Genomic DNA, 14890 nt, shown 5'->3' on the forward strand with positions numbered 1-14890 from the left:
GATGTATTGTTCCCACCACCCATGCTAAACACCTACCTAAAGAATTGTCGACGTAGATCCACACATCTCCAAAGTGTGACTGTCAGTCAGTCATCAATCTTATGATCAGAAAATCTGTAAAAAAGAATCTTATGATCAGAAAATCCTTAAAAAATAATCTTATGATCAGAAGAGATATGTCCTCTCTCCCTGGAGGATTCAGAATATTATTGCAGACGCCCATTGTATTATTGCACCTGTACAGAGACTTCTTTGAAATTCTTTTTATTCATGGGCAGTTTTAATTTTATTGTTCATGTCTTAACTTCTAAATTACCATCTAATTTGTGCTGTGATGCTTTTGTTTAATGCATTGAAATTTAGTAGCTAAAAGAAAAATAAATATATATTCTACCCCTGTAAACCTTTTTTATCTCTCTTTCTTGTAGCCTAACATATGGGCTATATATAGGTTCAATGGTTAAACATCTTCTACAGGGCCCATTAATTGGTGACAGAGCTATGTGTTAGGGTCAATTTTCTGGCTTTGCCTGTGGGGCATTTATATTCATACAAAAAATATGTATTTTGTAGCCAGCACCTACCCCAGCTATAAAATCCCGGTCTCATCAAAATCAGGTTTTATTTATTTATTTATTTATTTTTAGTAAAAAAATGTCATCACAAAGTTACTTTACAACCTTTCTTAAATTTTTTTTCTATGATTGCAAATGATATCCATTTTTCACCAACTGTTGGTTGGTTCTCTTGTTGTTTGTAGTGGAGACCTGGCCTTCGCCAGCAGAGTTGGGGATTATAGGTTTAGTGAACAGGCTACCCCCATTGTATATATGGTTTCATGAAGCAAATAAAAAGCATCCACAAAATTGAAATCAAATTTGATATATTTTATTTAATAATTAATTCAATGAGCATGGGTGAACCCAATCCAATATAATCTGATATATTGTTTATATCAGTAAAATTAGTTTGAATGATGTAGATGTGTATTGAGAACATCATAATGATATCATCATTGAGAGATGTTCCCAATACACAGCGGGGATGTGCTGTATGACATTGTGGGAGACAATCTTGTGGGGGCTTTTGAACTCTCATGAATCATAATATCAAAGTTATTTTTAATTCATTTTAGTGGTAATATATAATATATAATATATTTTTATCATTTTAGCTTAACTTATTAATTATTAATGTTATACAGGATTAATTGCAATCCAGATAATATATATGAATCTAATTATATACAATTTGATCTTATCCGTTTGCAACCCTAATGTCCTAACTCCTAACTCAATAAAAGAAACAATACAATAAATGTAAGTTCAATTAACCCCCACTGATGATAACATCACCATTTGGAGTATTATCATCGGGAAATGTTCCCAATACATAACAAAAATGTACTGTGGAACCTGTGGGGTCCTGATTTGATCTCAAAAAACGTAAAGTTATATCGTGTGGTCTTATCCATTTACAATGTCCGAATGCAAATGAAGCCAGCTCATGACTCATGATTAATAAAAGTTGTTCAATATGAAATGCAATTTTGGTAATGGGTCTCAAACAATATGGAAAATCAATCTTTTCCATATCATATTATAATGGGTCTCGAACAATATTATGATTCCAGTTTATCTTTTACATATCATAAGTGAGAAAATCTATAATATGAAAAAGATATGATATGGAAAGAATTTTGACCAATCAAAACTCATTCATCAATTTTGTTAAATAACACTTGATTAATTATCCAGTCTAACCCGAATATAACTTCCCCCGTGCCGAATACGGATTAATTATCCAGTGAACTACCTTCAGGCTTCAATGCGCTTCTTCATGTGAGGGCCCGCCCGCCCGCCCGCCCGCCCGGTGCATGGTTGAATAGCTGAGGGATCGGTGGATGACGTGGACCAATGGGAGGTTGATCTGCACGCAGGACCTAGAGTTTTTGCAACCTGCAGTGAGTACACTTGATTAGGCTACTACTATTTGTGATGAAGGGTTGCACCCATGTTACGGGCCCACAAATTTCTTGATGGTCAGTGTATGATGCATTCGTGGATAATTACCAGTTGACAGCATTATCTGCTTTTTTTTTGTTAAATTCAGGAAAAGGTGAAGGATAATCGTTGACTTGACACTATCTTCTGCCAATCCGCCTAATAAAAAGTGTGCGTAACTTAAAACGGTGATGCAAACCTGCGCAAGATAGAAGCGCTGGCTGTATAACAAACGAAGAAACTCAAGAAAGGCAACAACGAAGGAGGGAGAAAAGAAGACGCCCAACTGCAAGTCTCTGCTGGCCTTTGGGCTTTGGACGGGCGTCTCTTTCTCTCACCTGGTCGAGCAATCACATTCCTCCATTTGCTTCTGGTTTCAAAGGCATGCCTTCCTTTCTACCTCCTTTTTTTTCAATCGTTTTATTTTTCTCGGAATTTCCCAATTATGCCATCTTACGTTTTGCGTTTCTGTTTCTTGACATGAATGAATCACTGCTGGATCTTTTACTTGTTTATTTTGTTAGAGACGCTGGAATTCGCAGAAGTTTCTCTAGAAGTAACCTCGTTTTCCTTTTATCTGATCCTACAGAAAGGATTTTCAAATATTTTCAGTTTTTTTTCTTTTATTTTGTTTCTTTTAACCGAGAACCATCGTGCAGATACTAGCATGCTTGGATCTTCTATTTCCATTTCTGAACAACGGTTTTTTTCTAACTTTTTCGTTCTTTTTGAGTTATATTTTGTTCAAACGAGAAGGCTCTCTTCCATTTAGCGAAATATTTTCCTGTTATCTCATCTATCTTTCTGTCTATCAATATGGCTACTTCAAATCAAAGTATTAATTGATTACATTGGACTTTTGGTTTTGGGGGTTCTATGCTGTGAATTTGTAAGACTGTATATGTTTATTAAAGTTTCTATTCTACAATTTTCCTTGAAATGGCTCCACTATCTTATTCAATTAACAGTTCAACAAGTTAACTCGGACACACGCCTCATTCTTTTGTTTCTGGATAAAGCATTATTAATTTTATTATAATAATTCTCTTCTAAGTGCAACAAAATTTTTGAAGACTTATTGTAAAGAAGCTTTGCAAACATAATAAGAGCACGAAAAGTGTTCTTGTCCTCTTGGGGTCAATAGTTATGTAGCAGTGTGCCTTTGAATGGAATGATTAATATTTGAGGGGCAGCTGTTGTTCAGTTCTTACATTAACTCATGCCATTACCTAGCTTATAAATATGTGTGTCACATGTAATCACTCAAATTTCAAGCATCTGTACTGTTGCTTCCTTTATCTCAAACATTGCAATGTTAGGCCCTTGATGGTAGCTTTACTCTCGTTGCCTTTGGATCTATGGTGCCATAACCTCCTCTTTTCATGGCTTCTAATATTATTACCTTCCCTACCTATTCAATAATGCCTATTAGTTAAAGTGGGTGCAGTTTGTTGTCTGGCCATTGGTTAACTTGCAGTTTTCTTCTTCATTTATGCTACTGCTTAACCAATTACCCACTATTACAGATCTGGTACATATGGTTTGTTTGGTAGCTTTTATGCCCTCTTATCTTATGTATGTCATATAAAAAACTTCTGTAGGAGTGCAGGTAAGAAGAGGCGAAAGAATCTGAAGGATAACGCTATGAGACAAAGTTAACTGCAACCTTTACAGTTCAAGTAGTTTTTATGCACAACAGTCCAAGCTCTGGGAAGAAAACCCTAGTTTACTAGGTCATTGATGTGGCCTTTATATATCATCTTAAACAAACTTCTAAAAACAGAAGAAGAAAATGCCAGAGGATCCAATGGTGGTGGTTCTAGCTTTTCTGTAGGCTATCCATTTGTGCATTCATTAAATGGTGGAAAGATCTACCATGCCGGTTTGCCCCGTTCTCACTTTGTGGAAGTTAGTCAATCCCAAACCTACCAATACTCTTTGTTTCCTTTTTGATTATTTTTTATCTAATATGTATTTCAAGAAACATGTTTAGCCCCTCATTTATTGATAAAGAAATAATATCTAATTTCTATAAAGCATGAACAGTTTTTTTCTCCATTAAGGTGTGGTAATACTTGTAGGTCCCACACATTAGCCAGCTATATAGTTGGGACTGCGGTCTTGCTTGTGTTTTGATGGTTTTGAGGACTCTCGGCATTGAGCATTGTGACCTTTGTAGCTTAGCGGAACTTTGCCGCACAACAAGGTATATTTTTCTTATCTGAAATGCGAAACTTTCAAATCCTTATGTTACCATTTGCCATAAGAATTTGATTTTATGTAACTTTATAAGGACAAATGTCTGAGAATAGGTTAAACCATTTCCTTGAAAATAAGATCCTAATATTGGATAGGGTCAGTAAAATAAGATCCTAATCTTTTATGTGAAACTGTAAACTAGAAGCAGAATTTTTCAACTTTTACTTAGATAAGAATTTTTTATCTGGTTAAGAAATAGTTGTGGGGTTTAATTTTTTATGATAGTTGCTTGTCTGTTTTAAACATTTAAAAAAAGGCTTCTAGAATTTTCCTTACTGAGGATAACATGATCTTTTGAATGAAATTTAATACGGGGATGATAGAAAGATGAGGCAAATAGAATAAATAGTGCAGAACCCAGCAGAAATGAACTAGTAAGAGGAATATGCTACGATACAACAGCCTTTTATTAAAGCATCAACTTGTGGTAAAAGACACTTAAGAATTCATTTACACAATATTTGCATTACTTTGGACCAGATGCAAGACTTAGTGGTTGGTGAGTGTCTTTCTTTTAATTTTCTGATCAATAATCTTGACTGCTATGATGCTTTGATGCTGTTATTGGTTGGAAGTAGAAATGAATTTTCTTTTATTTTGAGATGGTTGCTTTATAGTTTATTACACCATTCACATCATTAATATTTATTCTGATGAACTTTTTCGTTCAATTGGATTTTTTCTGTTCTTTTTCTTTTTCAATTAGATTTATTTATCTACTGTTTTTTTTGGCAGCATTTGGACTGTTGATCTGGCATATTTATTGCAGAAGTTTTCTGTTAGTTTTTCCTTCTTCACCATAACATTAGGAGCAAATCCAAGTTTTTGTATTGAGTCCTTTTACAAGGTGAGTTCTTTTGTCATGGTAATCAGCTAGTTCTTTTCTTTCCCAGTCAGGGGCTGAGCTAGGGGGTGTTTCCATCACCTACACCCATGCCTCAATAAGAACACCAGAAAAAATATAAAATAAAGTTTGCATGACTATGCTATATAATCTAAACGGACTAAGTAGTAGGCCTCTCAATTTTTGTAAGATACATTATATGAAGTGCACCTAGAGTGCCCATAAAAATAAATATGTAAAAAATTTGGAATTCTGTCACTCTAGACTTGGCCCAAGTAGCCTAGACCCTCCAAATTTATACTATGCACCTAAAGCTAGATAAATATGGCATTAAACAGAATGGAACAACAAAACAGGATTCTTGTAGCCAACCCTATATAATTGGGATAAGAATTGGATAATGATGATCTAAAGGTAGATATATAGATTGTCTCCATACATATATTTGTATGCTAGTAAATTGAGATGGATTTACTATGTGAATAGACCAACAAAAGTAAAGTCCTTTTGGGCTTTTTTAAGATTGAGAATTTTGAATTCATTTGTTATCCCACACAGAGGGCTAGTTGATGAGGATTAGGGAATTGGAGGTTTGGACTGGGGAACTGTAGACTTGGCTAAACTGGAGGTTCTCCTCTTTGGGGGATTTCTTGGATTGGTGACATCATCCCTCTAACAGCATGTCTGAAATAGAATATGTTTTCTCATGAAAAAGTCTAGGTTGCCTGAGAAAACTCTTCTTGTGATGATCTATGAGGAAAAAAAAATTAAGGTAAAGGTCAATTTTGTCAAAGGTGTTTTCCTTTTTATGGCACCAACTATTAAAATCCTGGTGAAAGGTTTGGATACTGTTTTTCAAGCCTGCAGTCACAGTTTTTTACCATGTGGAAGACTGACCTAGGGGGTTCAAACATCAATTTAGTGAGAGACTGCCCTCTTGATTAATTGGATTTGGAGGTTTTGGACTGAAATGTAGTTTTTGCTTACATTTAGTTCATGGCATGGCCTATGTTCTCCAGATGATATCCTCTATCTTTAACCTTCTAAATGTCTTGCATACTTCCTCTGATACAAGTATAAAACAGAATATTCACTGTTCTAAGCCATAATTTCCTTCCTAATTCTTCTTTCTCTGCATCTATGTTTTGTAATGACAGTCTTTTATGTATTAGAGAATTTATCTTCTAATTGTGTTTGACTTTCAAAAATGGAAAATAAAAAGATTAAGAGTCTCTTTGCATGCTGAGTATCTGGAGACACTTGCTATATATATTTTTTTCTTTTTTGATAGGCAACAGAAATATTTTATTAATTAAAAATGGAGAAAATACTTCAGAAAACTAAGATCCCAAGGAGTGGTAGTTAGCCCCATCTAACCACCCCATAAACACAATAAACCAACTTCTCAGTGTTACCAATCAGAACCAAATCCAATACAAAAATCAGCACTTTCCCTTTTAGCTTTACAGTTGAGCCCAAAACAATGGTCCTCTGTGAACTCCTTGCTTGGCCAAGGCATCTGCTAGGGAGTTTTCTGATCTTGGTACCCAACATATTTTAGGCTGCATGTTTCTCATGATTGACCTGAATTGCTCAATCTCATTTCTATAGCACGACATCTCCTGACCTTCCTTCAACCAACTTATCACAGTTCGAGTCCCCTTCAATTACAAGTCTCTCCACCCCCATATCCTTTGTCACTGCTGCCATAAGTTCTGCTTTGATTGAATTACCTTCTCCTATAGGTCCTGTAAGCATAGCAAGAATGCCTTCAGCTTCCCCTCTTATAACTCCTCCTACACCTAAAGCTACTCCCATCAAAGTTTTTCAAAAAACCTGTTTCTGGTGGTGTCCAACTCTTTATCACTTGGGCTTTTCTTGATGAAGCTCTAACTACTGCACCTCAATTCCTCATAATGTCATCAATTGTGAAGTCTGAGAATATGTGTAAGGTTTTGACCCAATGTGCCACTCTTACTTACTGTAATGGTCTTTATGATAGTCTCTAAGGCTTTGCTTGGAAATGATGTAAAACCTCATTGGTGTTAAAGTCCATCAATGAGGTTTTACACTGAATCATAAAAAAGTGACCGTTAACTTCGAAAAATGTGAATTACTAGAGTTTTACATCAATTTTATCAATGTAGTATTTACATCAATAATCAATGTAAAACTTTACATGTGATGAGGTTTTACATCGATTTACAATGTAAAACTCCACTCCATCCAAACGCCGACAAATCTAAACCAGAGTGGAGTTTTACGTCGATCTTGATTTACACTCCTTCCAAACGCCGACAAAACCAAACCGGCGTAAACATTTACATTGCTTCCAAACACAGCCTAAGCTTCTCTCTTTATTCTCAAACACTTGAGCATTTCTTTCCTCTCAAACAGTCCATAATGCTGCAGCCCTGGTACACCTCCACACCTACCTCTTCTTTTTGGAAACCTGAAAGTAGATGGCTCAAACAACCTGTCCAAGCTTCCTGGAGGGTCCACCTACAACCACCCAGATATAGTAGTAGTAAAGTGGTGGATAGTGCCATCATTTGATTTGCACAAAAAGAAAAAAAGATAACACTCGTGAGGAGATAAAAACCAGTCAGGCCTCTTTTTCTTTACCAAGTCATAGGTATTAATGATACCATGGAGCACTTCCCAGCAAAAATGCAACACTTTAGGGGGGGGGGATGAGCAAACACCAAACTTCCTTCACAGGAAATCACCATGAGAGGTGTGTGAGTGTGTGTGTGGGTGGGGTGGGGGTTTCAAACCAACCTAAGACTTAAAAGTGTGCTGTAACTTATCACATCTATTTACTGTCCATGTACACAATTCCAGCTGGGATGGAAGCCTCTATTGAAAAGAAAATGAGGGAGCTTTTATGGAAAGGCTGGAAGGACGTTAAGAAGATTCATCTAGTAAACTGGGGGAGGGTCTTCAAGCACAAGAAAAAGTGGAGGTTCGGAAATCAGAAGATTGAAAGATTTGAATATTGCCTATTTCCCTTCTCGGCAAATGGTTTTGGAGGTTTGGTCAGTAAGAGGATAGCCTGTGGAGGAGAGTAATTAAAGCAAAATATGGTCTAAGAAGTTGGGGTTGGGAGCCAGGTGAAGCAAGTCAGCCATATGGATGCTTGGTATGGAATGAGATAGAGAAAAGCTATAGCCATCTCAGCAAGGAAATCAATTTTTAAGTGGGGAAAGGAACCAAAGTCAGCTTCTGGAAGGATTGCTGGTGTGGACTGTGGAGGTAGTCTTTTGAAAGATGATTTCCCTGAATTATTTGTAGTAGTAGTGGATAAGGAAGCAAAGGTAGCAGATTATTTGCAATTTTCCAGTGGAAATTGTGTTTGGAATCCCCTTGTTGGAAGAGCTTTAAATGACTGGGAGATTAAACCTTTTGCTCGTTTGTTGCAAAAGCTCTATAGTACTCTTATTGACCCTAACAGAGATGACAGATGAGTGGCTGTGTGAGAAGGATAACCAATTTCTTCTCCCCAAAAAAAAAACAAATCAAAAGAGGTACCCGAATTCTATCATCACTCTTACTAGGGTTGAGGCAAGTCCCATCAAGGAGCAGCCAAAGGTCACCAACTGAAGAGGCTTCTGAGTCCCCTAGATTTCTCCTAAGACCCAAGTTTTATCGAGCCTATTGGGAGAAGAAGGAAAAAAGGGTATCCCAGTGCACGAGGCTCCCGCCAATGTGGGATTTGGGGAGGGACAGAAGAGAGTGAAAAAAGAGATGGGATTTGGTCTTTCAAAGGCACATTCCCCACCCAAAGATCTTCCTAAAATTTTATTTTATTACCAGAGCAAAGATCATACCAGATGCAGTTGACAAACCAAGGGAGAACACTATTGATGGCCTTCCAAGGAGAGGTAAGGGTAGCTTTGCGAGATAAACCAGCATCCCATCCATTATCTATGAGCCCATGAATGATTGTCACCGCCTTATGCCATAGCTTCTCCTCCAACAATAAACCTCGATAATCATTTCCCTAATAAAGCAATGTCCTTCTTCCCTAGATTCCCTATTCCTAACCCACCTTGGTCTTTCCTTTTCCATAGACAGTTGATATCTTGTCTTAGACATTGTTGTGGAAAAAAGAAGACCTGAACACAAATAATATTGCATACTTTATAACATGCATTATTTGTGTTTTTCCGGTAGAACTTATATTAGCCAATGCTGGGTTGCAAATTGAAAAGAGGTTTCTTTGGAGAAGATAATGGATAGTTTAATGGTTGTGTGTATAAAATATATGCACATATTGGCTTCACCTGTCGCAGACTGATTGCATGTTTGGTAGCCAGGTCACCTGTTGAACTTCCCTAACATGGGAAATTCCTGTGGCAACTTATTTTGGGGGCTCAAGAGGACTATCCACATTTCTCTCTGCATCCTTATCTTTGGAACAAATTATAGATAAAAAATCATTGCCATGTTTTCATTATAACTCCTCAAGTCTTTCTGGGTAAAATAAAAATTTGAAAAAATTGGACAGTTTTTTTTTTTTATAAGTAAATTAAGTTTTCATTAAAAGAAGAATAAAGCAGTTACAAGCTCCCATGGAGAGGGGCGACCTGCAACCTCACCTAACATCAGGAAAAAAGCAAGAAATCAAAAACAGAAAACAAATTCAGTTTACAGTTGAGTCCAATACAATCTTTCCCTATTTATCCCTTGCTTTGCAAGACCATCAGCCATAGCGTTTTCTGATCTCTCCACCCATTGTATTCTCACTGTCAAACTCCTTATCAGCCAATTGAATTTCTTAATTTCATTCTTAAAGCACCACACTATAGAATCTGGGTTTTGTAGCCAACCCAGTACCACTTTGGAGTCCCTGGGTAGCAGCTAGAAGTTCCGCCCTAGTAGAGTTTCCAACTCCTATGGGGCCTGAGTAAATAAGAACCACATTTCCAGACACATTCCTTAGTACCCCTCCCACCCCTGATCGGCCCGGATTACCAAGACTACTACCCCATCAAAATTCAGCTTCAATAAGCTTACAGGGGGGGGGGTTCTCAACCCATACTCACTCTAGCCTTTAAGGGTGAACAATTTGCCACCTGCTAACCAATTCCACCAAATATCATTAAATTAGAATTGATGGAATAGGTCCAATGATTTTAGCCACAAGACCACCCTATTTAGGATTCACTCCTTCAGCTCTTCTAGTATTCTTTCCTTCTCTTGGAAAATTCTGGTATCTTTCTTCCCACATTGACCAAATCGGCGCTGCTCTTGCACACCTCCACATAATTCTTCCTCTTCTATGACACCAAGGGAAGAAAGAAGGATAAAAAATCAAACTTGCATCAGCTGGCCTAATCCACATGCACCCAGAAATTGGACAGTTATCATTAATTGGTTAAAACTCCTATAAAAAGTGGGTTGGGGTTTGGGTTGAGATGGAGTGTGGAGTGTACACATGGCCAATCCAGAGGGTCCTCCATCTGGTGGACAGTCTGAATTCGACAGGATTCCTCCACATGGCTCAAATAGGCAAACTCATCTAAGGAGCTTCCCTAGTTGACCAGATCTAGAAATATTTTTCCATATATAATCCAATTTCAGTTGGAGCCCAACTTATAAGTTTTGAAAGGCTGCTTAGTCCAAATAAAAGGTGGGACCAGTCAGTTGGGCACTGGGCCAACTTGGCCCAAATGTTCAACTCAAAACAAAAAGAGCATACTGTCTCAAGTTTGTTATTCTATGTGTGGCATAAATTTGAGGTGTCAAAGTTTTCCCAGTTGATTTGGATGTTATCAGAAGGGGCATGTAAAGCAGTTATCAAACTCAACATTTTATTATTACATTGAGTTATGTTTGTTTTACATGCAGCAGGCATTTGATGTGATCTTCTGTTTGAATTCTCAAATAAGAGTTTTATAACCTAAACGATTTGTTTTAAGAGAAGTTACGAAAAATATACATCATTGTTGTAATAATTTAATTTCTATTCTTAGAAGGTTGTAAGGAGCTTCAGTTAGTTCTGGAGTGTGTCTATATGTATGGCGTTGAAAGTATTTTGAACTCTTTATTTGGAAATAAATCTATAGAAGATCCATAATTTGACTGAAACTGAAACTCAAGGTTTCTATAATTATTTTGATTTTTCTTTGCTATGCTAATTTCCTGACACATTGAATGCTCTAATTCCTTCAAAATTCTGCTTGGTATTGATTCCTCATTCCTGGTAGATCCTCTCAGTGTTAATTAGAGGATCCCAGATGCTTATTTCTAGGTTATGTACTTATGTTTATTCAACCTTTTCTTTCTTGATCTAGATATCATTGGTTCTAATTTCTTGGACCCAAGGTTCAAAGTATCGATATGATACACCTGATATGGGGCGTATCGTATCATATTATATCTTTGAGCTCCGATACACCTGTTTAGATGTGTTTTTACAAAACTTTTTTTATATTAAATATATTATTATTATTATTATATCACTGGAAATTTTTTCCGCATACTACATCATTCCTATTGTTTAGTACTTCGTATTACAGCTTCTGCACCTTTGTGTCTACTCCTTCACCATGATGTTGCTTTATTAATGGTTTCTAGAATCTTCCCTCGGAAAACATGCAGGAGCAATTGCCAAATGACCTAGTACGTGTGGATAGACTATTTCAAAAAGCTCTAGAATCTGGAATTAATATACAGGTATGTTCTATTCACCAAGCCAAGGTCTAACCTTTATGTTTAAAAACCTAATGTGCTTAAACTTTTATTGACGCTACCAAAGCACTAACTATTTACCTAAAATTATGTTTTAAGTGCCAAATTTGAAGGTCAAAATTATAGTTCTGGATGATTTCCTACACACTGAAAGGATGAGTTGGAGTACTAAAGAATGCACATTTTAAGTTAGTGAGAAAAGAATATGAAGACTTGCTTAGTTGTTGAAATCCCCAGGCAACCTTGGTTGGCAAACATAGATACTCATTAAGGATTTTAGATGGTGACTTGACAGATCCTCTCCCCTTCTCCACATTTGAGTATTAGTTAATACAACTGAGCTTAATTAAGCTTATAAACTATCTGAGACCAACATTCTATTCTGTCTAGGGCTATCTCCTCTATTAGGATATAACTCTTCAACTTTTGTTTACTAATTCAAGCCATTATTTACAGTTACTTGTACATAGGTACCATCTTGTGTTGGGTACTTCAATTAAGTGTAAATTTTAATTCAACTATACCCTTTCTGATAGGAGCACAGCTAGGCGCATTACCACTGTTTGGCCTAGCAGTATGGTCCCCATACGGCCTTATTCGAAGACCTACGTGAGAGGACCAGGTTATCCAGTTAGTTATAACTGAATCATACCCATGTGATGTAATGGGGCTATAAATAATGGAATAACAATAAAGGGGATTACCTTTTTGAGCACCAAAAGCCATCTTCCCTTCTCTTCTCCTGTAGGAGGCCTGAGCTCCCTCGAAGAAGCTCGTGAGGTAGGCAGAAACCTACCAAGTGGTATCAGAGCCCAATCTTGGGTTGACACCGTGGTGGGGACGAGAGCGTCCGTTAGTGATGATCGTATCGAGAAACTAGAAGGAGATATCACTGAGATCAAGGCGACACTATCAGCGGTCTTGGCCAAGCTGGAGAAGGCAACTGCCAGTGAGAACACGGAAGGCGAAGGAGAAGATAGCAGCCAGCCCAGCAATCTATCTTGAGGAAATGGAGTGTTGTGGCAGACCAAAATCACCTTCCCGAACTTTTCAGGTGAGGACCCTATACCGTGAATTTATAGGATTGAGAGGTACTTTGAGTACCATGAGATACCCGGAGATCAGAGGGTTTCAATTGCCACTGTCCATCTGGAAGGATAAGCAATTCTCTGATTCCAGTGGTTTCGTCGGTCACATTCCCAAGTGACTTGGGCGGATTTCACCGATGCCCTATGTGTGCGGTTTGGACCCACTGGATTCGAAAACTACGACGAACAACTTGCTAAGTGAAGACAGACTGGTACAGTGAGAGAATATTAGGTGGAATTTGAGCGTCTATCTTCAAGGGTACAGGGGTGGCCGGAAAATGCCCTGTTGGGCAGTTTTATCGGAGGGTTGAGGGAGGATATTCGAGTGGAGGTGAAATCCATGCAACCCCCGACGGTCATGGCTGCTGTAGCCTGGCCAGGCTTTATGAAGAAAAGTTCGGCAGACTCAGAAGACCACTAAGTTGCCTTCAAGGACCCCTCTTGAAGAGACCTACAATGGGGCATGGTCCTGAAGACAGAAGCGGCCCAGACCCAGTCACTACCGGGCGCACTAAGCTAGAGAACCCAAGCCTCAAGCCCAACGTCCCCTACAAATGGCTGACATGGGCCGAGATGCAGGCCCGTAGGGACAAGGGCCTATGTTACAACTGTGATGAACGGTTTGGCCCAGGTCACCGATGTAAGGCCCAACAGGCCTTCTTGCTGCAGACAGATGGGCCAGAAGAGGGAGAGTAGGCTGTGGGGGGCCTTGAAGAAGACAACCCAACTAGCCTTGATATGATATTCGGGCTTGGCCCATTCGAGATTTCCCTACAGGCCCTCACAGGCCTCACGTCACCCCAAACCATGCGTGTCATGGGTAGATTGAAGGGCCGGGAGGTATCCATTTTGGTGGATAGTGGGAGCACTATGAATTTCATTTCAGATGACTTGGCCATCCAGATGGGGGTGACCATTAGACCTACCTCTAAATTCAATGTCCAAGTTGCCAACGGAAGTTAGATACCACGTGAAGAGGTCTGTAAAGACATGGAGCTAGTCATCCAAGGAGAGGTCTTTTGCGCTGATCTATACACATTGGCCTTCGGTGGGGCCGACATTGTGCTTGGGGTACAGTGGTTGCAACAATTGGGTCGGGTGGTTTGTGATTGGTCCAAACTGACCATGGAATTCCAAAGGGGGGATTGCACCATAACTCTAAGCAGCTCTAGGCTGTTGGTTCCACAACCTGCTATCCTCAGCTCTATAATCAAAACAGTTGGGACCTAAACCGGCCCACCTTGATGCTCTTAGGGGCCTGCACTCCTGGCCCACATCTGAAGCCCATAGGCAATGAAGGTAGGATAGCCAGCCCAGATCCACAGTTGCAAGCAGTCCTAGCCAAGTACCCTGACTTTTTTCAAGAACCACAAGGGCTCCCTCCCGAGAGAGTTCATGACCATCTGATTCCTATTGTACCACGGGCAGCACCAGCAAATGTATGGCCCTACCGGTACCCATACTATCAACGCCAAGAAATCAAGCACTTAGTCCAAGACCTCCTACAAAAGGGGTTCATACAGCCCAGCAACAGCCCATATTCCTCCCCAGTTATACTAGTGAAGAAGGATGGTTCTTGGTGGTTTTGCGTGGATTACCGAGCATTGAATTCCATCATCGTTAAGGACCGGTTCCCAATTCCCTTGATTGATGAACTACTAGACGAACTACGGAAGGCCTGGGTTCTCTCAAAATTGGATCTCAGGTCCAGGTATCATCAGATCCGAGTCCACAGTGATGATGTGCATAAGACGGCTTTCAGGACTCATGATGGCCACTACGAGTTCTTAATCATGCCGTTTGGTCTATGCAACGCACCGTCAACTTTCCAATCACTCATGAATGACATATTCAGGCCCTATCTTCGTAAGTTCATTTTAGTATTTTTTGATGACATTCTTATCTATAGCTTTGATTGGGAGCAGCATCTTCTACATTTGAAGCTAACTCAAGATGTGCTAAGGCAAAATCAGCTTTTGGCCAAGCCCTCCAAATGTGTC

General features: G+C 38.8%; 1 protein-coding gene across 42 annotated transcripts in view; it reads left to right on the forward strand.

Annotated features, from left to right (window-relative positions):
* The first annotated feature begins 2024 nt into the window (after window positions 1-2024).
* LOC148870697 (guanylyl cyclase 1) overlaps window positions 2025-14890 on the forward strand; it is a 33558-nt gene continuing 20692 nt past the window's right edge. For 14 of the 42 annotated variants that reach the window (XM_088968679.1, XM_088968678.1, XM_088968688.1 and 11 more), the window contains exons 1-5: window positions 2194-2385; window positions 3605-3911; window positions 4085-4209; window positions 4998-5109; window positions 11689-11787. In XM_088968679.1, the coding sequence (XP_088824805.1) occupies window positions 3744-3911; window positions 4085-4209; window positions 4998-5109; window positions 11689-11787 (504 nt within the window). In that variant the 5' untranslated portion in view covers window positions 2194-2385; window positions 3605-3743. Of the gene's footprint in view, window positions 2386-3604; window positions 3912-4084; window positions 4210-4997; window positions 5110-11688; window positions 11788-14890 lie in introns of all 42 variants that reach the window. The other 28 variants (XM_088968693.1, XM_088968706.1, XM_088968705.1 and 25 more) reach the window with 6 other exon arrangements.

This window comes from Nelumbo lutea, chromosome 2 (genome assembly GCF_056320005.1).
Source record: "Nelumbo lutea isolate HS-2025 chromosome 2, American lotus-T2T, whole genome shotgun sequence".
Lineage (NCBI taxonomy): Eukaryota > Viridiplantae > Streptophyta > Magnoliopsida > Proteales > Nelumbonaceae > Nelumbo > Nelumbo lutea.